The sequence below is a fragment of the Micromys minutus genome (genome assembly GCF_963924665.1).
Source record: "Micromys minutus genome assembly, chromosome: 2".
Taxonomy (NCBI): Eukaryota; Metazoa; Chordata; class Mammalia; order Rodentia; family Muridae; genus Micromys; species Micromys minutus.
The window spans coordinates 60130266-60152621 of NC_137971.1; the positions used below are offsets into that span (position 1 = coordinate 60130266).

Sequence of the window (22356 nt, forward strand, 5' to 3'; positions counted from 1 at the left end):
TTAGAGACATCTTTGTGTTTTCTTCTATTGCTTCCAGGTTTTATGTGTCAGGATAAAACTCATAACCCGGAGCTCATTCTGACTTTTAGTGTCAGGCATGAATCGAATTTTCATACAACTTAGTTGATGTTGATAGCATTACTTATTAAAAATCCTTTTTTTTTTTTTTTACTTAAGTCTGGGAGGCCATGGTAATGGCACAAGAAGCTTCTTTGTGCAGTTCAGTCTGTTTCATGATTTTCTGTTCAGTTCCACTGTCCTGCTTGTCTCTCCACATATTGGTGGCATACTTATGAGACAACCCCTTGATGTGTATGAGAATGTTTTTAGAGAGTTTTACCTCAGAAGGAAAACCCACCCACAACGCACACAGTGCCATCCCATGGGCTGGAGATGCAGTCTGAAGAAAGGGGGGATGAAGGAGAAAAAGAACCAAGCACCAGCTGTCATCCTGTTCCATTATCCTGCCGGATATGGGAGTCCATGTCTTAGGTGTCTGCTACCGTGGCCTCTGCCATGCCTTCCCACCATAATGAACCATGTCTTATTAATCCGTGAGCCCAGACAAATCTTTCAGCACTTGAGCTGCTCCTGTCAGGTTGTTACAGTGATGAGAAGTGGCTAACACACTGTGACACCCAAAGCTTCGTTAGTTCCACCAGCTGAGGCCCAGGGAGCAGCAGCTTAGAGCTGAGAAAACCAAGTCTTTGTCTCACCTGCTCCTCTCTTCTTTTCGTGTGTCCCCCTCCTCACCACATGGAGCTATGGTACCTCCTCAAGAACAAACATTCCCATTGAAAACAAAACTGTAAGGGAAAGAGGTTAGGGGACAGTAAGGGAGAGGCAGAAGCAGACATGGGGGTGAAGGAGATGCTCTGGATGGAGGACAGGTACTGGACACATTATCTCACTAGGGAACTGCAGGAGCTGGTCCAGGAAGGGGCCAAGGATGGGCCTTGAGGAGCGCCAGCCTCTTTAAGATCAGAGCCTCTTGAGAGAAGCTGGGGACTCTCATGCTCTCAGCTGTCCTGTCAGGAACACCTGTGAGTTGTCTGAGCATCCTTTTCTGTTGCATCTATCCCTTGCCACGCTGTGCTTCTACTTGAGTTGCCTGGCTCTCTGTTCAGGGACACTGTTCATATTGTTCAGTACCCAGGCAACCCTCTCCCAAGGTCAACTCTGGCAGCCACATACACCTCCAGAACCCATCCTGTGGTGTGTGTGTGTGTGTGTGTGTGTGTGTGTGTGTGTGTGTGTGTGTGCTAGCATTGATAGCAACAGAGTCCTGGGGAAGGCAGTATTCTTTCCTGGTGCCCTGTGGTCCAGGGTTGCCTTCCCAGGGCTCTGCTACTTACAGGAGGTGCATTCATTATGGCGTTCAGGGACTTTGAGTACCTGTTGTCAGCTCCTTGCCTTCTGCGGAACAAAAATGACTTGGGAAGAAAAAGAGCTTGTGGTGAATCACTTAAGTCTGCAAGATGTGTAAGCAGCATTCGGTCAGAATGGTATTTACACTGCCATTAGCCACCAGCCTACTCCAGGCCGAGCAGTGGCCTTTTGAAGGGTGCCCTGCAGACCAGGGGCAGCAGGGCTCACTCCTCCGAGCTCTCATCCCACTTCCTCTTTGTCTGCTGTAAGTGGATTACCGAGGAAGTGGCCCAGAAAGCCCAGACCAATTTCCTTTGGAGAAACGGTTCACTGGGGCCTACTGCAAAGGCTTAGCTTAGCTGTAAGAGGCCCTGTGTCTTCCTTCACCTTTGGAAACATTGCTCTGTCAGACCTGCCACACTCAGACTGCAGTCCCTCTATACTGGGGAAGCATAAAGCTCCTCCTTGGAGCCTCTCTGAGGAGGGCTGGCACTGGAAGCCAGCAGAGCCAGGCTTTTCCAGCTGGCCTTCCTCGGGTAAAACTCAGCTCAGTCCCTAGTAGCTTCGAGTGTGTCCACAGTCCAGAGCTCTAGGGCCAGCGCCATTCACATGGTCAAGCCTGAGTGGGAAGACAGTGAAGGTTAGGATGGGTAAGAAGAAGAAGGACTATGGGCCAGATTAGGAGTTAGAAAAGAGAGACAAGATGTCCAGGTGAGGGTGCAGTACAGGGTGAGGCCAAGGTCTTGCCTCCCCAGGGATAGGCATGGTCAGGCTGGGCATGCCGTTTGACTTCTTGGGATGGCAACAAAGTCCCACCACATACCAACTCCAAACAGCCACTGTTTATGCTCTTCAGAGCCATGTATGATGTAGAAACAGGGCTGGCTTTTCCTGCAGGAAAGAGAGAAAGACATTTTGAGGCTCCTGGACTCTGAATCTTGCGGTCTCTATGATCTTTAGCCTTCGTTGGTTTGTGGACATCTGCCACCACGGTCAGGATCGGTATCTTTACATCCGTCCCATCTCATGTGACTTCGTTCCTTATTCCTGCTTATTTTTTCCCTATCTTCTGTGAGGAATCTGCCACTGATTTAGGGCCCACCCATTACCTCCAGCTTGGTCATGTTCTCAGAGACCCTCACCATAACTGGGCTAACGTTAGACTTAGGAATCAAGAGTTCATTGCAGCAATTCAGGAACCCCACATCTGCCTGCTGCTCTCTTTGTTTCTCTGTGGCTCTGTAGCTCGTAGCAGCAGCTCCCACTGGCTCATTGTAGTGGGAAAATTATAGAGTCTCCCTGGCAATGGCTGTGGGGTTTCTGCACTGAGTTAGGGAAGGTTTCTTTTTTATCGCAGGGATCCTGGAGACAGGGCCTGTGGTATGTGTGGGTGTGTATAACTGACCTCAGGAGGGCAGGGAGTTATACGGGCATTTTTATAGGGAGGTATAGAAGGGAGAGAATCACCTAGGGTTCTGCCCCTGCTAGACAAAGACACCCCCATCCCCCACAAAGGGAGACCTACCTTGGATAGTTTTCCAGTCTGCTCACTTCTGCCTCAGAAGCAATCGGCCTTCTCTGCCTCCTGCTTGAAGGTGTATTTGCAAGAGAAGTCCCCCAGCCCATGCTCTGACTGGTGGGGGCTCTGACCAACAGGCCCATAATTTTGTTCACTGGGAGCAGAATAAAGTGTCAGTCAGAGAAGGACCTGGATTCAGGACCAGGTAGACTGGGTGGCCTGCTGGGGCTGACACTTATTTTCATTCTGAAAATTTCAATAGGCTTCCAGAATAATAATTTGAAGAAGGATTGTAGCTAGCTCCCGTTCGGGGCGTGGGGGGGGGGAGGATCTGCAGCTCAACACTCCGCCATTGACAACTCTGTTGTTCCCCCATTTGGCCTGCTGACCTCCTGCCGGTTTAATCTTGGAGCAGATGTGGCCTCTTCCTACCTTCAGGAGTCCTCTGTTCACACCCTTGATGTCTCAGCAGCTCCCCACCCCCACTTTTCCTGTCACCTTTGTGGAATAGGACAAAGTGATCTGTGCCATCCACTCACTTAGGACCTGTGGTGAGTGACTGGGTCATGTTCTCCAGCGCCCACTGCCCTCCAGCCCCAACCCACAGATGTTCCTCACAGGCCATCAGAAAGGCTTTCTGGCAGCCTATTTTAAATGGATTGCAGTGGCCCTGTCTCCTGTGTGTACCCTACACCATAGTCCTGGAAAACTGGAGAAGGGGGGGAGTGTGAGTCTCAGGGAGGGAACTCCAGGGTCACCTCAGATGCAGGCAGGTGCCTCCAGGGCTACATGCCAATCTGTGCAGGTTCCTGTGTGATCAAAAGCTCTTCAGAATGTCTCAAGATGGGTTCCTGGTGCACAAGAAGGTGGCAGGGTGCATATGACACCTAAAAAAGGTGCAGAAGCTTTGGGGGCAGCTGTGAGGATGCTTGAGACAGGGAGGGACACCTCCAGCTTGGAGATGAAGTACAACACTCCTTCCATGTCTTTGCTCCAAGTGGGACATTCATCTGCAGCCAGTCTCAGGACCAGAAAGCTGGGGCCATATCTAAGGCTGGCTGCAGGATCAGTCCGAATAGAAAAGCCTGCAAAGCATCTCTCCCCACACTGCAGAGGGCTGAGGTGACAAATGAGCCCTTGCATCTATGCCTGAAGGCTATGACTCCTGCGGGGACTGCTGTCACCAGCAGAGAAAGAGAGGACTGGGGGGCGAGGTTCCTGGGTCTCCACGGTGGCCGCTGGTGCCTGGAAGGATGAGTCACAATCTTCTTTTAAAGACATCCTAAGCCAGAGATGCTATAAGCTCCTCTACAGGTGCTGTCCCCAAAATGGGATTTCCTGCTGCCCAGGAAATTGTGGGTGCTACTGACCTGACCCATGTGCCAAGGGGAGGGACCCCATGATAGCATCGAGCCTCTGGACAGAGCTGAGCTCATGGAGAGCTGCCGGGCAGTGGAAGTGAGGGCCACTACTTGGGCAGTGTGCAAGACAGCTAGCTGTCTAGGTGGTCTGTCCAAAAGTTACCGCGTCACATAGCTACTGAGCTGTAAAGAAGGAAGCAGAGCAGCAGTGAGGATTAAACAGGAACATACAAGTGCTGTCTACACAGTTCTCTCAGTCTGATCTCGGGTTCTGTGTAAGGATGTTGCTTCCATTTCAGTTTAGGGAAGGGATTTCAGCTCTTGCTCTTAGGAGACAGGATGGTCAGCTATTGGCTTATGCCCATTCATCGTATAAGTACCTTTCATTGGAAACAGTCAGTGTTTTCCAGTATGGCATTGTTTAACTCCCTCACTAACCTTGCTGTCATTGTGTTCAGTCACAACTCTATGCCTGACTTGAGGGAGACCTGTGGGCAGGGCCATTGAATGGAAGGATGTTGTACAATAGCCAACAGTGGCTGACTTGGCCTGAGCCCCAGTCCTAGACTGAGCTGAGATGCCCAGAGGCTACCCCCTATTTCAGCCTATAAATTTATTCTGGGCGTATCTGTTGGTCTTTCTCTTCAGCTGGACAGTTAGAATCATGGAATGGGATTGGTATCAAGGTCCATCCATGTTCGGAATGCCCAGGAGAACCGATCACAGTGGCCTGTGTGCAGACCTGGCTGGGTTTGTGCCATTGCTGGGTTTGGGGTAGGCAGGCTCTGAGAAGTGGCCAGATGTTAATGAAGGGTTGTTGAGGCATTCCAGGATTTTCTGTTTTTCTGGATCCTGGCCAGGAGCCTTTGAGTCAGTTCTACCCGTTGCCCGTGACCTCGCCTGCAGCTTCCCTCCAGGACAGAAGGACCCAGCAGTCCTTGGAAAGCTCGGATGTCCTGAGAGCATTTGCAAAGTGTGCAGAAGCAGATGATTTGCATAGTAGCCCGGTAGCCTCCAGTTTCACCTTTTTGTCAGCTTGATTTCTGGGTGACTGACAGTTTGACAGTTCATGGAACACCTACAGGGACACAGAAAGGCAGGTTAAACTTGGCTATCTGATGCCCTCTTGGGAGACTATGGGTTTGTAGTCTTATTTCCTGGGCAGTCAGCTAGAGAGTCTTCTGGCTCCTTGGGGGAAAAAAAATCTTTGAGTTTGCTCACTTTTTCTTTCCCTCTCCCCCTCACCTTCCTCCTCCCCTCTCTCTCCCTCTCCCCCTTCCCCTCCTCCCCTCCTTCCCTCTTCCTCTCCCCCTCCCTCTTTCTTTTCTTCTCCCTCTTTCTCTCCGTCCTCTTTTCCCCTCCTTCCTTCCCTCTTTTCCTCCTTTCTTAATTCATCCTTCTTTCCCTCCTCTCTCTGTCTTCTCCCTTTTCCCTTTCCTCCCCTTTTTCTTGTGTTTTAGTCTTGTGCAGCCTAGGCTAGCCTTGAACTTACTATGTAGCCAAGGATGACCTTGAACTTCTGTCCTTCATCTTCTCAGTGCCAGGATAATGGGACTGCACTACCGTATTTAGTGTTATGCAATGCTAGGGATTGGACCAGGGCTTTGTGCATGTTATACAATTGCTCTATTGACTGAGCAAAAGCCCCACTTGGATTTTTTTTTAATGAAAAGAAAAAATTGAGAAGGTTCTTTGCCCCACCCAAACAGCAGTGCAGTGCTAAGACTGGGGCACAGGGACATGGTTCTTGGAGGCAGGAGCTGGCACACCTTCCTGGGGCATCAGATCTAGCAGAAAAAGTTTCCAGGGGAGTTTTGCAAGGATCTTTGTGGACTGCATGGGGACTTGGCTGTCTTTGTGCCACTGGTGGCTTTATGCTGAGGTATATGGACTCCCAGAAGCACTCAGATGTCTCTGCCATTCTCTGTTGGTATTATGTCTCAGGCTCAGCTCCCTTTGGCTTACAACATCTATGGGCAAGATACTAAGTGTACAGTGTTGCCTTGGAAACTGCAGCTGTGGATGCAGAAGTTGTGTCTCTGATGATGGGGGGATCTGTAGGAGGATTCAGAACCACGAAGCTTCTCAGTCACTTCTTCCACAGACCCTGAAAACCAGAGTGCCAGACAGCCCTAACGTCACTGCTGTAGAGCAGGGTCCACAGAAGCACCGCCAGCTGTCACCAGAACTGCACAGTAGTGTGACAGAAACCATAGCCAAGAAGTGTCTGTGCAGCTTCTCCATCCCAGCTGCCTTCATCCCCATGGCTCACTTCTACCTTCTGTGCAGACTGAGCGTATCACTCTATTGTTTATACTGCATAGCTTAGTGTTCTTGCTTGGTGTTCCAAACTTGTTACACGCCATTAAAAGTCCTGTCAATGACTTTTTGGTGGCTGTGTGGTAGTCATTAAGCTTACTGGCCTGTTCCAGGAGACTGCAGGGCACAGGGTTAGAAGTCAGCTTGCTTTATGGAGTCCCAGAAACCTTTTACCTTTAGTGCGTTCCCAGGAAAAGGAATGTGGACTCCTTTGGGGTGGATCCAGAGATCTGATCTGAGGCCAGTGCCACTGAGGTATATGGCCAGCTCCAGGCTTTCTGTGATACCTGGGAGTCTCACTTTGAGGTCCATAATCATTCAGAACAATGACCAGTTCCACAAGGTTCCACAAAGACCTTGAGACCATAGTCTGTAGAAACCCTCAGCAATGGCTCTGATTATGTGAGTCACCTGTCCTTGGGCAATTTGGCAGTGGGCATGGGTGCTGGCTCTGCATCAGCTTTTTATGTCTTAGCTTCCTATTTCCTTTGGGGAATCTTTTGTAGTTGGTTTTGATTGACACTTCAGGGCCACAAGGTATATCAGCTGCTTTTCTCCTCTCATCCTCCCCATCATTTGTTCCTGCTAAGCGATGCCATGTTGGTAGTTGGCCATGACAGTACAGTGCTCAGAAAGTGCTGTGCCTTCAGGATTGTCCAGGGACCTGCTATCATGGACAGCCCTTACTTGGTGAAAATGATGATCCTGTGGCAGATAGAGACTTCCTGGATGCACAGCTTTGTGCTAAGAGGGTTCTCTCCTCTATGATATTCGTCTTGAAGCATGTTAACTTGATGGGGTCTGAAATCAGCTAAAAGACACCTCTCTGAATGGATGTGTGAGAGCATTTCCAGGAAGCAGTGGACAGGAAGTAGGGCCAAACTGTACTCCCAACCCCCAACACAGTGAGCTACTTCCTCCAGCAACTGCTAAAGTGTTTGCAAGCTTCTAAAACAGAGCCACTAGCTAGAGGCTAGGTGCTTAAACACATGAACCTGCAGAGGGAGCATTTTACACTCAAACCATATAACAGTTCCCAACATACCTCAAAGCCATATGCTGATCCAGGTCCTGAGAAGGGGGTGGTGAAGCTTGGTAAGTCGAGACAGCTTGCAACAGGTCATGGCTGGCAAGCACCACAAGCCAGCCCATCGTGAAGCTAGGAGTCTTGTCTGGGCACACGGTGACTGGACTCTGGTTTGTAGAAGGAATATAGAAGGAACTCTGGCGCTATCAGGGCAGAGGGAGCTGAAGAGTTCCCTTTCTGGCGTTCTGCTGAATGGTCCTTGGCCCTCCAGGTGTGCATCGTGCAGAAGCGGGACACAGAGAAGATGTACGCCATGAAGTACATGAACAAGCAGCAATGCATCGAGCGTGACGAGGTCCGGAATGTCTTCCGGGAGCTGGAGATCCTGCAGGAGATCGAGCATGTCTTCCTGGTGAACCTCTGGTGAGTATGCCTGAGGGCCTGCCAGGGATGACCCTTGCAGCAGGAGAGAAAAGAGGCCTAGCTGTGCTTTGGCTCTAGTACCTCTGGAATGCTCCCCGTGTGCGAGTCCTCCCTGCCCCTCCCCCAGTCTATTCAGTTTCAGGACCTGGTAGGCCCAGGGACCCAAGGTATGCTGGGATTCATATAGAATCTCCCCGGTGTCTGCTGGGAGCCAGTATTTAGCACTAAGTCATACTGCCAAGTGGTTCCTGCCAGACACCTAAGAACCTTGGGCTGCTGGTTCCTTCCTCTCCTCTCCATTGCAGGACTCCTCCCTGTCTAGAGGTCCTCCCTCTCAGTGTATGGATATTCCCCAGCACAGGGGTTCTCCTTGTCCTTCCCTCCTGCAGCTGCACCCGCTTCCGCGCCCCAGCTCTCTAGATCTCACCTGCCATCCAGGGCTGTGTGCATGGGGGCCACCATGATCCCAAGTCCCCTTGCCCCTCCTCCTGACCCCTTCCTCAGAATCCTGCCTGTGCCACTTCCCCAGGCTCCTTCCACTGAGGTTGACAGAGGGCCAGGGACAGGACGGACATCACAAGAAAGTGACGCAAAAGAAGTTACAGAGTGGAAGGAAGTCCTTAAAGCTTTGTTCTGCTACTGTTGCCATCGTTTTCAGTGTCATCAACATCAGTATCACCACCACCAGCAGCATCTTTATCACTATTATCACCACCACCACTATCACTATCATTACCACCACCATCATCACCATCACCACCACCACTATCACCATCACCACCACCACTACCATCACCACCACCACCACTATCACCATCATCACCACAACTGTCACCATCACCATCACTACCACCACCATCCCTATCATCACCAGCATCATCATCACCATCACCACCACTATCACCATCACCACCACTATCATTATCACCACCATCACTGTCACTATCATCACCAGCACCATTATCACATCACCATCGCCACCACCACTATCACTATCACCATCATCACTATCAATATCATCACCAGCACCATCATTATCACCAGCATCACCAACACTATCACCACCAGCTAGTGGCGATATCCCTAGTTCCACTATCACCATCACTAATACCAGTACCACCATCACTATCATCACCAGCAACAGCACTACTATTACTATCACCACTAGCACCACCGGCTCTATCACTAGCATTACTATCACAATCACTGGCACTACCACGATCACTATCAATAGCACACCACCATCAATTGCTATCACCAGCACAGCCATCACTATCATCAGCACCACCATCAGCATCACCACCACCATCATCCCCGTGGTGTCTGGTCATTAAACACCAGTTCCTCACCCAGATCTGTACTAAGCCTGCCACTGGTGCTGTCTCATGCTCCTCTCTTACAAACCAACTTTATTCTCACAGAAGCAGCCGGGGGAGCCTGTACGGCTCAGGAATGTGCAGTTTCTATTCTCCGGTTGTCACTTAGGAGCATCTTTGCTCTGTAGCTAATCCACCCTCACGGATGGCTGTTCTGTTTTCCCTGGGGTCTTGGTGCAGCTCTGAGCAGGGTGAGATCAATGCCTCAGGCAGGATGGTGATCAGGCTGGCAGGGAGGAGGACCAGGTGTGGCAGGAGCCATTGTTCGGGCTTTCCAAGCCATTCATGTGCCAAGTCTTCCCCCGGTACCCACAGGTATTCTTTCCAAGATGAGGAGGACATGTTCATGGTGGTGGATCTGCTTCTGGGTGGAGACCTGCGCTACCACCTACAGCAGAATGTCCAGTTCTCAGAGGACACGGTGAGGCTGTACATCTGTGAGATGGCCCTGGCCCTGGACTACCTGCGTAGCCAGCACATCATCCACAGGTGTGTGAGGTCATTCTCCATCCAGCAGAGCCTGGTCTGGCCCCTCATCCCACTCTTCCATAAGGACTTGTCCCCAGCAGTGGGCCCTGTCCAAACAACCCAGTTTGAGGATGGACGCAGAGGACTTAGTGGACCACGGGTGGACCACAGGGCCTGGCCACACCCAGTGGCTGTCATTTGACTACTGACCACACCATGGGACTTTATACTGATTGTGGTATTTGTGGAAGGCAGATGGAATTGGGAAATGTCTAAGTAGCAAGCAGGTAGAATCAGGAAGCAGAAATCAGGCTGAAATCCTGCAGCCTTGGTGCAGACTGAGGTGTGTTTATAAGTCATATAAACCTGATTTCTGCCTCTCTGCCCTGGGATTCTGTTGTCTGGCCAGGATTCAGGTATGTGATGGTTACTGAATGCTAGGTGTGTATCTGGAACTCAATATGGAGAGAGTTCTAAAACTAAACTGTGGGCCAAGTGTATACCAGAGCTCTGGTGAGCACATCATGGGAGCCCAGCCCTGAGGGTCTTCTGCAGTCCCCAGGGGCCTCCAGCTGTAGGTGTCTTTTGTGCAGTTCTAGATGTCCCTGGCCACCAAGATTCAGAAGGTCGATTGCTGGTGGCTCCCCTGCAGCTGGCTTCTGGGTGGCCCTGGTGCCCTCTGAATAGTGTGGAGTATGTCCTTCATGACACTAGGTCCTATGTTAGGATCCACTCTAAATAGTGAGCCAGGCCTTCCAGGCCTCTGCCTCTGGTGGGGCATCTGTCAGAGACGTCAGGGCATGAATGGCATGGGTTTGAGTTCATTTTCTTCTCACCTTCTGTCCTCCTAGAGATGTCAAGCCTGACAACATTCTCCTGGATGAACAAGGTGAGTCCCCAGAGCTCTAGGACACAGAAAGGAGCACGGGTACCCACCTAGGAGCTGGAAAGCCATGTCTGCCTCCCTTTACAGGACATGCACACTTGACTGACTTCAACATTGCCACCATCATAAAGGATGGGGAGAGGGCAACGGCTTTAGCTGGGACCAAACCATACATGGGTAAGCCTAAGGCCTCAGATGACACTTGATCACGCAGAGCCATGCTTCTGCCTTGTCAGATAAAGTCTCCGCAGGATTAACAGCAATTTTTTTGTTTTGCTTTGCTTATGATCTATCCGATACGTGCAGAAAAGTCTGAGGGTATAAGTGAGGAGCACGGGATGGAGAAGTGAGACAGCACCCTCTCTCCCTGCAGACTCTTTAGAGCAGAGGACCTGGGGTGGAACCATATGACTATGCAGTGTTTTATCCGCTGTGGGCTAGTCCAGAAGGGAGATGCTCCCTGCAGGTGGGACAGTGCAGAATCATGGTGGGTGGGGTTCTCTTTTAGATCTGGTGCAGACCTGGCTGAGGGTTGCGGGGTTATCAGGCCCCCGAGCCCCACAGCTCAGCCCTTTCTTCTCTTTGTTGAAAAGCTCCAGAGATCTTTCACTCTTTCGTCAACGGCGGGACTGGCTACTCCTTCGAGGTGGACTGGTGGTCGGTGGGGGTGATGGCATATGAGCTGCTACGAGGATGGGTACGGAGCCGTGTAACCCTAAACTAGCCACTTCCTTGCCCCAGACTGGCTGAGAGCCATGATACCCATCCCCTCACAACCTCAGAGGACTTGGGGTTTTAAGCAGATTTTGATAGATGCTTGAGTAAGCAAGTCTCCTTGGGTGGCTGGTGGTGGCTGGTAGTGTGTCCAGCAGGTTCTTAGGGGTGACTTGCTTCTTTTCTCTAGGGGCAGAGACAGTGATCTGCTTAGGCCTCATACTGCCCTCTGTATCCTCTCTTGGGGTACCCGCCACCATTCCATGAAACCCCAATCCTGATAAAGACAGCACCTCCTGTCCTTTCGGACTGACCCACCGAGGCCTCAGATCTTGGTGGTGGTAGGGAGGGCATCCCCTTGACAGATAAGCTTCTGGTCTCTGGTACCCAGTTCAGTCTGGGTCCAAGTGCTACCTCCTGGGCTCTGGATCAGATGGCTGCTGGTCTGAGCCCCGCCTGTGCCTGGGACTGAAGCTGGGCTCCTGGGGTGTTTGTACCAGTGATGGGTGCGGTGTTGGGAATGGCTTCTGGTGTAGTGCATCCCTGCCCACAGAGGCCCTACGATATCCACTCGGGCAATGCTGTGGAGTCCCTTGTCCAGCTGTTCAGCACTGTGAGTGTCCAGTACATGCCCACGTGGTCCAAGGAGATGGTAGCCCTGCTGCGGAAGGTAAGCCCCCTCCCCCAGAGTACCCATTCCTTCTGCAGCTTTTTCAGGAGCTCAGGGACACACCCCATCTTTCCACAGGCTCAGACCCCTTTACTAGCACAGCTATAATCTTCCCTGGCAGCTACTCTGAGACCCTGTCTACCTCAGAGAAAAAGAATCTGCTACCAATATGTAGGTTTTTTTGTTCTAGCAGTGGGCTATCTGCATGCTTCCCGTAGCTAGGCTGGTTGGGCTCTCATGGTGAGCTAAATGTTAGCACACCCCAGTCTGTAATCCTGTCAGGAATCCATGTGTCAGGACATGGCCATCTTCACATAATGCTCAGACCTAGGCAAAGAATTTAAGCCTCAAGCCTTGTCTATCACATGTATGGGGGGGAGAAGGTACCAGGCTGACATATAGCTCAAGTTATGATCTATTCTCCTTTGTTCCTGTCCACACCCCAAAAGGTACACAGGGCCTGGGTTACCACTCCCAGGGAGCAAAGAAAGCAAGCCAGCCCTCCACCTCCCACCCTGTACCTCTTACAGCCAAATTCTGTCTATATCTGTGACAGGGACAGTCACAGGGACACTGTATGTCCCAGGACTGGACTAGGGACGGTTTAATCACACAAAGAGCTGTTCTCTAAATATGTTGATTGAAATATTGGAAGGGATTGATCAAGAGAACAGAGCCTATAGCCAGGACAGGTGTGAAGAAAGGGTTATTTATACATGAGACCTGACCAGGAGGTGTCTGGCCCGGGGTGACCTGATGTCCTCATGCAAACGTTTCTGGGGCCTGGAGGTTCTACATGGTAGCAGAAGAGGCTTTGCAGTAGTTAGTTGGGCCTACATACTATTACGGGAGAACATTAGTCAGACTATCACTGCCACCTGCTGGCAAATGTTGGCAGGACGTCCCTGCAGCTCCTCTGTTGTCCTTGAATATGGGGCGTCCCTAGGCCCCTAGCCTTTTCTCGCAAGCCACTTTTGATCTGAGGTGACAAGTCTCGACCTAAGGATACCTTCGAGGGTTGCTTCAACCCATTCTTCTGTGGGGCTTTATCTGAGAGGGGGCCTCCTTTCAGCTCCTCACCGTGAACCCTGAGCACCGGTTCTCCAGTCTCCAAGACATGCAGACGGCCCCATCGCTGGCCCACGTGCCATGGGACAACCTGAGTGAAAAGAAGGTGGAGCCAGGCTTTGTGCCCAACGTAAGCCCCGTGTGCCCAGACAGGTGACCCCAGGCTGTCAGGGTGGTGGTGGAGGACCCGCAGGCTGGGCTCAGTACCCTGTCTCTCCACAGAAAGGCCGCCTGCACTGTGATCCCACCTTTGAGCTGGAGGAGATGATCCTGGAGTCGAGGCCTCTGCACAAGAAGAAAAAGCGTCTGGCCAAGAATAAGTCTCGGGACAGCAGCAGAGACAGCTCCCAGTCGGTGAGTGCCGGAGTCGGGCTTCAAGTCCTCCCCACCCGTGTGTGGCATGCAAGGTCTCTTTACAGCACTCTGCATGGCCTCTGGACTAAGTATACACTCTACAATCAAGCAAGAGTCTTCCTAAAGACCCAAGGAGCCTATGGCCTTCCCCCTACCTTTCCCAACTTCCCCTGTCACCCCCACCCCCAGCCTGTCTACACTGCTGCCCATAGCTGTTTGCTCCTTCTGGCCAGTAATCGCCTGGAGAACCAGCCGTGGGCAAGAGCAGGCACCGAGAGTGAAAAGTCCCTGATGCTATGCCCAGGGGGCATTAGTGCTCCGAGACTTGTGTCCTACTACAGTGGTGCTCAGGTGTGCCACGTCCAAAATCAAAGTGGCAAAGCTCTGCTCTCCCAAGGCACCAGGAAGGAAATCATCCCCTGCCTCTCCGACTTTGGGGGTAGCTGACAGTTTTGAGTGTCCCATGTAAAGTCGCATTCACTAGTCCTCGGGTTTACGTTCTGAACGTATCTGGGAGTGGGAGAGAGTCACGGTTTAGCTCCTTGTACCGGGGTATGCAGATAGTAGGTGCAGGAGAGGAAGCAGATGTATCGAGTGGTGCTGATCCGTGGTCTGTCTGCCTAACTCTGGGCCTGTCTGAGCCTAACACTGAAGCATAACTTCCCAGATCGGATGGACTCTCTGCTGTTCCACAGAGGGGGTGGGATCCGGGCTAGGGTCATCCCCCGGATGTCTTCATTTTTCAGGCCTAGGTAAATGGGGCTCCTGTCCTCTTCTCTCTTTCCTCCAACTGCCTCTGGTGTCTGTGGGTTGGTTTTCAACCTGACAGCTCCTGGGCAAGGTTCTAAGAGTAGGGATTGTGGAGATTCTTCCTGGGGCATCTAGAACCAGGGCTTTGGGGAATAGAAACCGACTTTGTGTGGGAGTGGGTAGCTCGTGTGAGGATCCAGAGGTGGAGAGTGGGTAGGCTAACTGCCATGCTGACTTCTGGAGGCTGTGAACAGGAACCAGCCCAGGTTGACACCCGCACTGGGAGGAACTCAGCACCATACTGCAGCAGTTGGTGGGAACTTTAGTTGGAGGGTGGGAAGTATTCTGAACATTGGCAAACACTAAGCAAACATCCAGTGTTCTTATGGAGAAGTGAGAAGCCAGAGACTAAGGAACTTTAATGTACACCTTTGTCACACACACACACACACACACACACACACACACACACACACAGTGAATCATTGTTGACTTCCAGCACACCCGCCACCACAGTCTAAGTGGAGAGCTTTCTCATAGCCCCTCATCAGATGCTCTTCTCCAGCCCCCCCTCCCCCAGGTATGGTCCTGCTGTCATATTTTACCTAGGATGAATCGTAGTGTGTGGTTCTGCAGGCTTCTTGCACTTGGCGCAATGTTTTTGAGACTCAGCCATGCTGTCCCAAAAGCCAGCACCTCCCTTCTGATTGTGAAAGCACCCCCTTTCTATTTGGTGTTTTATTCATGAATGTATCACATTTCACTCAGCCATTTGTCACCGGGCTGGAATTTGGGCCACTTCTGCTTTTGAATTATTGTAACTCTACTGTGAATGAATATCCCTGTGTATGTCCTCTAGTCCCCCCCCCCCTTGGGAGGGACCTTAGCATGACATCTGACTTATGTGACACCTCTATGCCTCACTTTTCATTGTGTGCCCATGGCTGTGTCATTTTATATTCCCACAGCTCACATATGACGGTTCTAAATCTTCACATCAGTACCTGTTCTTGTTACCGTTCAGTTTGTATCTGAAACTGTAATTACTACACTGAGTCTGAAACATTGAGGTTTCTGTTTATTTGTTTTTTTCTTTTTGTTGTTGTCTTGATTTGGTGTGATGTTTTATTTCTTTGCATGTTTTGTTGGGGTTGTTGTTGTTGGTTTGTTTGTTTGGTTGGTTGGTTTTTTTTGTTTGTTTTTGTTTTGTTTTTTGAGACAGGGTCTCATATAACCCAGGCTGGTCTTGAACCTACTTTATAGCCAAGAATGACCTTGAATTTCTGATCTCTGCCTTTACCACCCAAATGTTAGGATTAGGGTGTCTGCTCTGCCATGCCCCACAATGCCTTGTGCATGCTGGGTGCTCTACCAACTGAGCTACACTCCCAGTCACCACAGCTACTTTTAATTTGCATTTCAGTGACAACTGAAGACCTTCTGTGTGTATTCCACATTTCTTATTGAAGAACTGCTACTTTCTGTCATTTTAAAGCCGGATTATCTTTCAGTCTGCGGTGCCCATATCTGGCTTTAGGTGATGTATTTGGGCCACTGACAATGACACAGTCAGACACCTGTCTTCTGTGTGAAGCCAGTCCACTTCCCAGGGTTTTGCTTTCCTATCCAGCTTTGCCTCCTCAAATGTTCATCAAGCACATGTTAGACACCCCACCTCTATCTCCTCCCTTAGTTCACCAATTACACATCTAGCTTTCTATAGTAGTTTTAGGAGGACTGGCAAGATGACTCAGTAGGTAAAGGTGCTTGCTGCCAAGCCCAAGGACCTGAGTTTAATTCCTGAAGCCCACACGGTGGAGAGAGAGAACCACGTTCTTATGGTTGACCTCTCACCTCTGTATGCTCACCATACCGCATGTGTCTCCTCGTGCACACACGTGATTCAGTGTAAAAGTATTTCTGGCAGCCATAGTGGAATTTTCAGTGTGCCTTTGGCCAATTAAAGTTTACCTTCAAACAACACCAAGTTATCCAAGTGGGAGACCATTGCCAGAGAAGGAGCCCCTTCCCATGAGCATGGTTCACCTTGGGCTGAGCCCTGCCATTTGCTTAGAGCAGAAGTCAGGTGGGGAGAGTCTATAGCCTGTATTAACTGGCGAGACCTGAAGGGAGTTTTCTCCCGGGTCTCTTCCCCAGCACAGTGGATTTCCCCTTGGACAGTGGGTTCCACTTCTGTATGGGGGACTCTTGGCGTGTTTCTCTAGCTGTTCTTCCCTGCTCTTCTCGACTGAGTGGGAACCTTTCTGGGTTCTCCATCAGTACTTGTTGGCTTCCTGGAATGAATGTGAGTAGTGCTCCAGGAGTCCAGCCTTGGGCTGCTCCATTGAGGACTTCTGCAGCTCTTTATCTACTGGCCTCCATTCCAGGAAAGCCCTTTCCTCTGGGACTCTTGCTTCTGTAGATTTGGAGGCTCCGTGGCCTTTCTGTCTTCAGCTCTGGCCGGCCCATGATCTCCAGTGCAGCAGCCTTTCCTCTGGTTGAGAGAATGGGTGCCATTGTCAGAAATCTTTGTGGTTTTATTTTAAGAGTTTTTTCTTTACACATTGGGTACAAGTGCTTTTCAGATGTCTGACTGTCATGTGCTCGTGGGTGTGTCATCTACAGCTGGAGTCTTTCATGTGCATTGCTGGAAGCACCCGTTGTTTGTGTTTGTCCTGATGGAGAGAATCGGCGAATCCGCAGTCGTGAGGATTTTTGCCTGTGTGCTTTGTAGCACCAGGGTTTCTACTTGGGTCCACTTTGAGATGATTCTTGTGTGTGGTGTCAGGGAAGGATCCACCTTCATTCTTTTGTATGTGGATATCTGATGTTTGCAGGAATGTGTTCAGAAGGCTATTCTTTCCCCACTGAACATCTTGGCACCATTTTCACAAATCAATTTGACCATAAATAGCAGGGTTTATTTATGGATTAATTCCTGCCCCATTGATCTGTCCTTGTCTAGCACATGCTGTCTTGGTTGCTGTCACTTTGAAGTAGTGCTGCAGCCAGGAATTGGGACTCTTCCCATTTTGTTCCTCTCTTTCAAAAATCATTGCCCTGTCCTAGGTCTATTGCATTTCTTGTGAATTCTGAGCCGTTTAGGGATAGTGCTGTGCTCCCTAACAGAGATGTCTGCAGTAGGTTTAGGGGTCGGATCTGGTCTCGGTTTCCCAGGAGCTTTGTTAACACGGGTGACATCTGGAGTCTAGCGCTAAATATGAGCATTTATTTGGGCTCAGATTACAACTTGTGGACTAGAGGGTTCATGTGCAAATGAGGAAGAATGACCAAGAGCAATCATTGAGGGATGGTGTCTCATCCTGAGCCAGCAAGGGTGGGGACTGTGCTGCAGAGGTGACCAGCTCCTAAGCTTTCATGTTCCTGCACCTAACTTAGTAATGACACCTTTTTGGTGTCCCCATATGATTTGGCAAGGGCTCCACAGCCTGTTACAAACAGAATACCTAAATCTGAATTCAGCATTCAGAGGTCCAGTAGAACCGAACAAAAAGACATCATAGGGGCCCTCCTGAGGAAAGTGCCTTGCAGAGGAGCGTCTGTGGGAAAGAGACATTCATGGAACCATTCACAGTCTATGGTAGTTGTCTTAGTCAGGGTTTCTATTCCTGCACAAACATCATGACCAAGAAGCAAGTTGGGGAGGAAAGGGTTTATTCAGCTTACACTTCCATCACCAAAGGAAGTCAGAACTGAAACACCAGCAGGTCAGGAAGCAGGAGCTGATGCAGAGGCCATGGAAAGATTTTGCTTACTAGCTTGCTTATTGGCTTGCTCAGCTTGCTTTCTTATAGAACTCAGGTCAACCAGCCCAGGGATGGCACCACCCACAATGGTCTGGGCCCTCCCCCCTTGATTACTAGTTGAGAAAATGCCTTACAGCTGGATCTGATGGAGGCATTTCCTCAACTGAGGCTGCTTTCTCTGTGATAACTCCAGCTTGTATCAAGTTGACACAAAACCAGCCAGTACAGTAGTCTTATCTCATCCCATTCAGAGCCACTTTTCCTAGGTGCTTCTGCAGCGGCTCCTTGGGCCACTGGGGACTTATCTTCTAGGGATATGTCCATGTTGAGGTTAGTGAATAGATCACAACCCCTGCTGTGGTGCTGCTCACAAGGTCAGGGCCAAGAGCCACCACCCCAGGGCCGGTATGGCTCCTTCTCACCCTCTGCCACTCTCAGCATTTTGTTGGATGGATCCTGTCTCAAGCCATGATTCAAACCCTCATCCCCGAGGGGGCTGAGCCTATGACTACCTTTACCTTTTCATACTAAAACTTTGTATCTGTCTGCTTGCCATCAGAATGAGGCAAGAGAATACACAGAGAAACACAGCCTAGCCTCTTCTTGGTGATTAAAGTCAGTTCTTCTGCTGGAATAGAGGCCCCTCTCAGGGTGGCTCCAGAGGTGGGGCAAAATGCTGGGAGGGTGGTACATTCTGCAAAGGAGAGAGATGCAGAGACCTGAAGATCCTCGGAATCCTTCAAGCCTTCAGCCAAGTACAAATTAGTCTGTACCTGCTATAGCCACAAGGATGGGAGACACCCAGGTAGGGGACAGAGCCACCAGAAAGGATCATGCAATCATGATCACATACACACGTGCTCGCACTTGCGTGCACGCGTGCGCGCGCGCACACGCGCGCGCACACACACGCACACACGCACACACGCACACACGCACACACGATTGTTAGTTCATGTTCCTATCCTTGACGTGGTGTCAAGGGTTCTGGAGGGCATTTACAGGAGTTGTGAAAGTCAGTTGCCTTTCACAGGTCAAGAAACAGGCCAGGGTCCACTTTCCCAACAGGAAGAGGTGTGAGGTTTAGCCACTCACTCTCAACCTGGGAAGGCTGATCCCAGAAGGCCTTGCTTCTTGCAGAATGATTTTGAGCAGAATGGAAAGTTTATGAGACATTGTAATGGAAAGAGGGAGGTAAAGATAAAAGCATTTCTGACTGTGGCTCTTTTTGGTCACTCCAGCCTGGGTGCCATGCTTCTCAGTGACAGTGTGTTCTGGTTGGTCTGGGGATGGGGTACAGATCTTGTTTATTATAGCATCTGCTTTTTAGTGGTTCTTGGGAGGGGCACACAAGTGTGCACATACGGGGGCATATGTATTCATGGAGAGGACAGAATTCGATGTCCTGTGCCTTCTTCACGCTCTTGACCTGATTTACTGAGTCATGATCTCTTGATAAACCCAGAGTTCCGTGGTGCAGCCCAGTCTAGCTAACAGCCTGCCCTGTTCCCCTGCTCTCCCTCCCAATGGGGATTACAGGCAGGCTACCATGCCTACCTGCCTTTTAATGCAGATGCTGAGAATCAGAATTCTAGGGCTCATGATTGCATGGCAAGTGTTTTGTCCATTAATCCCAGGCCCCATAACAGCTATTTTAAAAACAGCTTTGGTTTGAATCACTGGCCTAAAAGCCATAGATATGTAAGGTGTATATTCTGTTACGTTATTACAAGAAAAAAATATAAGTAATCATCGAAGCCAAGCCAAGTAATGTGCCCATTATCTCCACATTGCTCTCGCATGCACGAAGGGGGAAGACGGCAGTACTTCAAAATCTGTACTTTTAGGAATCTCAAGCATACAGTGCAGTGTTGTTAACCACTCTTACCATGCTACACAGTCTCTAAAATGTGCTGATCTGCATAACTTACCCTTTACTGTTAACCTACATCTGCTTCCCCCTCCCCTCCCTCATCCATAACAATTGCTACCCGCAGGTCAAGGAGTTGACAGGAAAGCCAGCACTGACAGATGCCACAAACCTTTCATGGGTCTTGCCTTCAGCATCCAGGAAAGGGTGGGTCTGTGGCCACTAGGCCCTGTAAGAAGGAGGGACTTGAGTGTTAGCTCAATAGACTCTAAGCACCGGATACACTTTGTGGAGACAGCTACAGGCACCTGGTCCCCATAGCATACACTTGCTGTGAACTAGCTGTCCTTCCTCTTAGGGGACTTAGCCACTCTCAAGTGATGGGTTGTAGCACTGATATTGCCAAGCAAGAAAGTAACTGTGTCTCCTCCCCCAGGCAGCTGATAACCTTTGCCTATCTAACCCTGATTTCACTGACCACCAAGAGACCCAGGCTCTGCTGGAATATTCTCACAGGCCCCTCCTCCTTCTGAACCAGTGCTCTCCCACCTGGCTTCAGGTTCTCGGATATGCTATCACCTCCATGGACACCAGGGGCTGGGTGCCAGCAGTAGCTTCCATCCCTGTATCCCAGCTCATTGCTTATTACCGTGTGGGAGTAGAACATGGCCGTCATGTGGATCCTTTGGCCTTGAATCTGTGGCCTGACTGTTCACATGTTTTCACTTCTCTGCGCCCTTCTAAGAATAAGCTGAGATCGTCCCTCGAAATCCATAAGGAGGTCTCCAAAAGCTGTAGTGTTTTGAAACCCAGCCCCAGGGCTACTTACAGTCTGTCCACAGCCCCAAAGCCCACTCCCAGTCTGTTTCCCTGTTCTTACTGGTGCCCATTAGCTGTGCCCTGGCCATGCTGCTGGGAGACACAACTAAGCTTCCGAGGGAAACAGGTAAGTGGAGGCAGCTACTGAGGGAGCAATGTGCTTTCAGGGTTACTACCAGAGTCTCCAGGAAGAGATGCAGACCAGGGGGCCACGTGTAGGTTAACTGGGTACAGAGAGTTAAGGTATTTTCTGGTCTTTCCCATGGCATGACCTCCTCCCCTCTCTGGTCTTTAGTGAGTCTTCTCTCAGCTGTTGGAGACAGACTTCTGAGGAAGAGAGCTCCTTGGGAGCCAGGAGCCACTTCTTAGAGCTCGGGAGTGGGTGGTTGGAGCAGTGCTTGGGGACTGCCCCATGGTGTCCAGCACAAACCATGGGATGGTCTTTCTGCCCGCAGGAGAATGACTACCTGCAAGACTGCCTGGATGCCATCCAGCAAGACTTCGTGATTTTTAACAGAGAAAAGTGAGTGAGTATGTAAGAGACGATAGAGGGAATCAGGGGCCACGTGGCACAGATGTCCCAGCAGCCATATGGTTTGTGAGGCCTGGCCCGTGCTCTCTGGGAAGGACAAGCAGCAGATATAGAAGGTAGAGCTGAATGACCTCAGCTCAGGCCCCTGAAGGGGCTTCCTGGGATCTGAGGTGGACTTAGAGCCAAGGTTTGGAATCTCAAGGACAAACTTGGCTCAGACCAGAACTAGTCACCTCCTGATGGCCCCTGCAATCATACCTGCCACTTTGTCACTCACTCAGAAAAGCTTTCCTTTGTGTCCAAATGGAACTGAAAGGGTACAGGTGGCCGACAGAGCAAGACAGGTCACAGAGCAAAGAATGGAAAGAGCCTGGTATACGCAGCCTAAGGAAAGGGTCGACCATCCCCCTGCCTGGGAAGTAGGGAGGTGTTCCAGGGGCAATGGCTTGGTACTAGGCTGGGGAGGACACTGGCCCCATCCTGTGGTTAGAGCACAGGATGATCGTGGGCACGGCCATGCTCTTTGAAAAGCTGTCCTAACGTTGCCCACTGAAACAGACTCTGGGCTAGAGCTCCCTCTGCTTCCTCTGCACAAGCCCAGATGCAGAGCCTGTGACTCCGAGCCTCACAGCTTGGTGGCCAGTAGTAGAGGGTTGAGCCTCCCATGCCTCTAATGTTCTCAGCGTCCATGTCTACTTTCTGGATCTCTGTGTTCCCAGCATGCTGGTACTAAAGCCCGGCTTCCAACAAGCGATATTCTTGGCATCCCGTATCACATCCCTGAAGGACACCTCCCATGTGTCCCAGCACAAAAACATACAGTCTACATCAGCAGGCGCTGGAGCTGTGAGTGAGGCTGTGCCATTTGACGATCTACTTAGATCCCCTTGTGCGTGTGTGTTCTCCCTGCCCCGCTCTAGGTTGAAGAGGAGCCAGGAACTCATGAGCGAGCCTCTTCCAGGCCCCGAGACTTCAGATATGACAGATTCCACTGCAGACAGTGAGGCAGAGCCCACAGCCCTGCCCATGTGTGGCTCCATCTGCCCCTCATCTGGGGGCAGCTAG

General features: G+C 50.6%; 1 protein-coding gene across 3 annotated transcripts in view; it reads left to right on the top strand.

The window, feature by feature from the left end:
- Positions 1-22356, top strand: part of STK32C (serine/threonine kinase 32C) — a gene marked incomplete at both ends in the record, with an annotated part of 75474 nt that extends 53118 nt beyond the window's left edge. For 2 of the 3 annotated variants that reach the window (XM_080911356.1, XM_080911358.1), the window contains 10 exons: positions 7866-8017; positions 9709-9882; positions 10713-10750; positions 10835-10924; positions 11341-11444; positions 12015-12131; positions 13204-13329; positions 13422-13553; positions 21215-21282; positions 22212-22356. In XM_080911356.1, the coding sequence (XP_080767482.1) occupies positions 7866-8017; positions 9709-9882; positions 10713-10750; positions 10835-10924; positions 11341-11444; positions 12015-12131; positions 13204-13329; positions 13422-13553; positions 21215-21282; positions 22212-22356 (1146 nt within the window). The remainder of the gene's footprint in view (positions 1-7865; positions 8018-9708; positions 9883-10712; positions 10751-10834; positions 10925-11340; positions 11445-12014; positions 12132-13203; positions 13330-13421; positions 13554-21214; positions 21283-22211) is intronic. The other variant, XM_080911357.1, reaches the window with a different exon arrangement.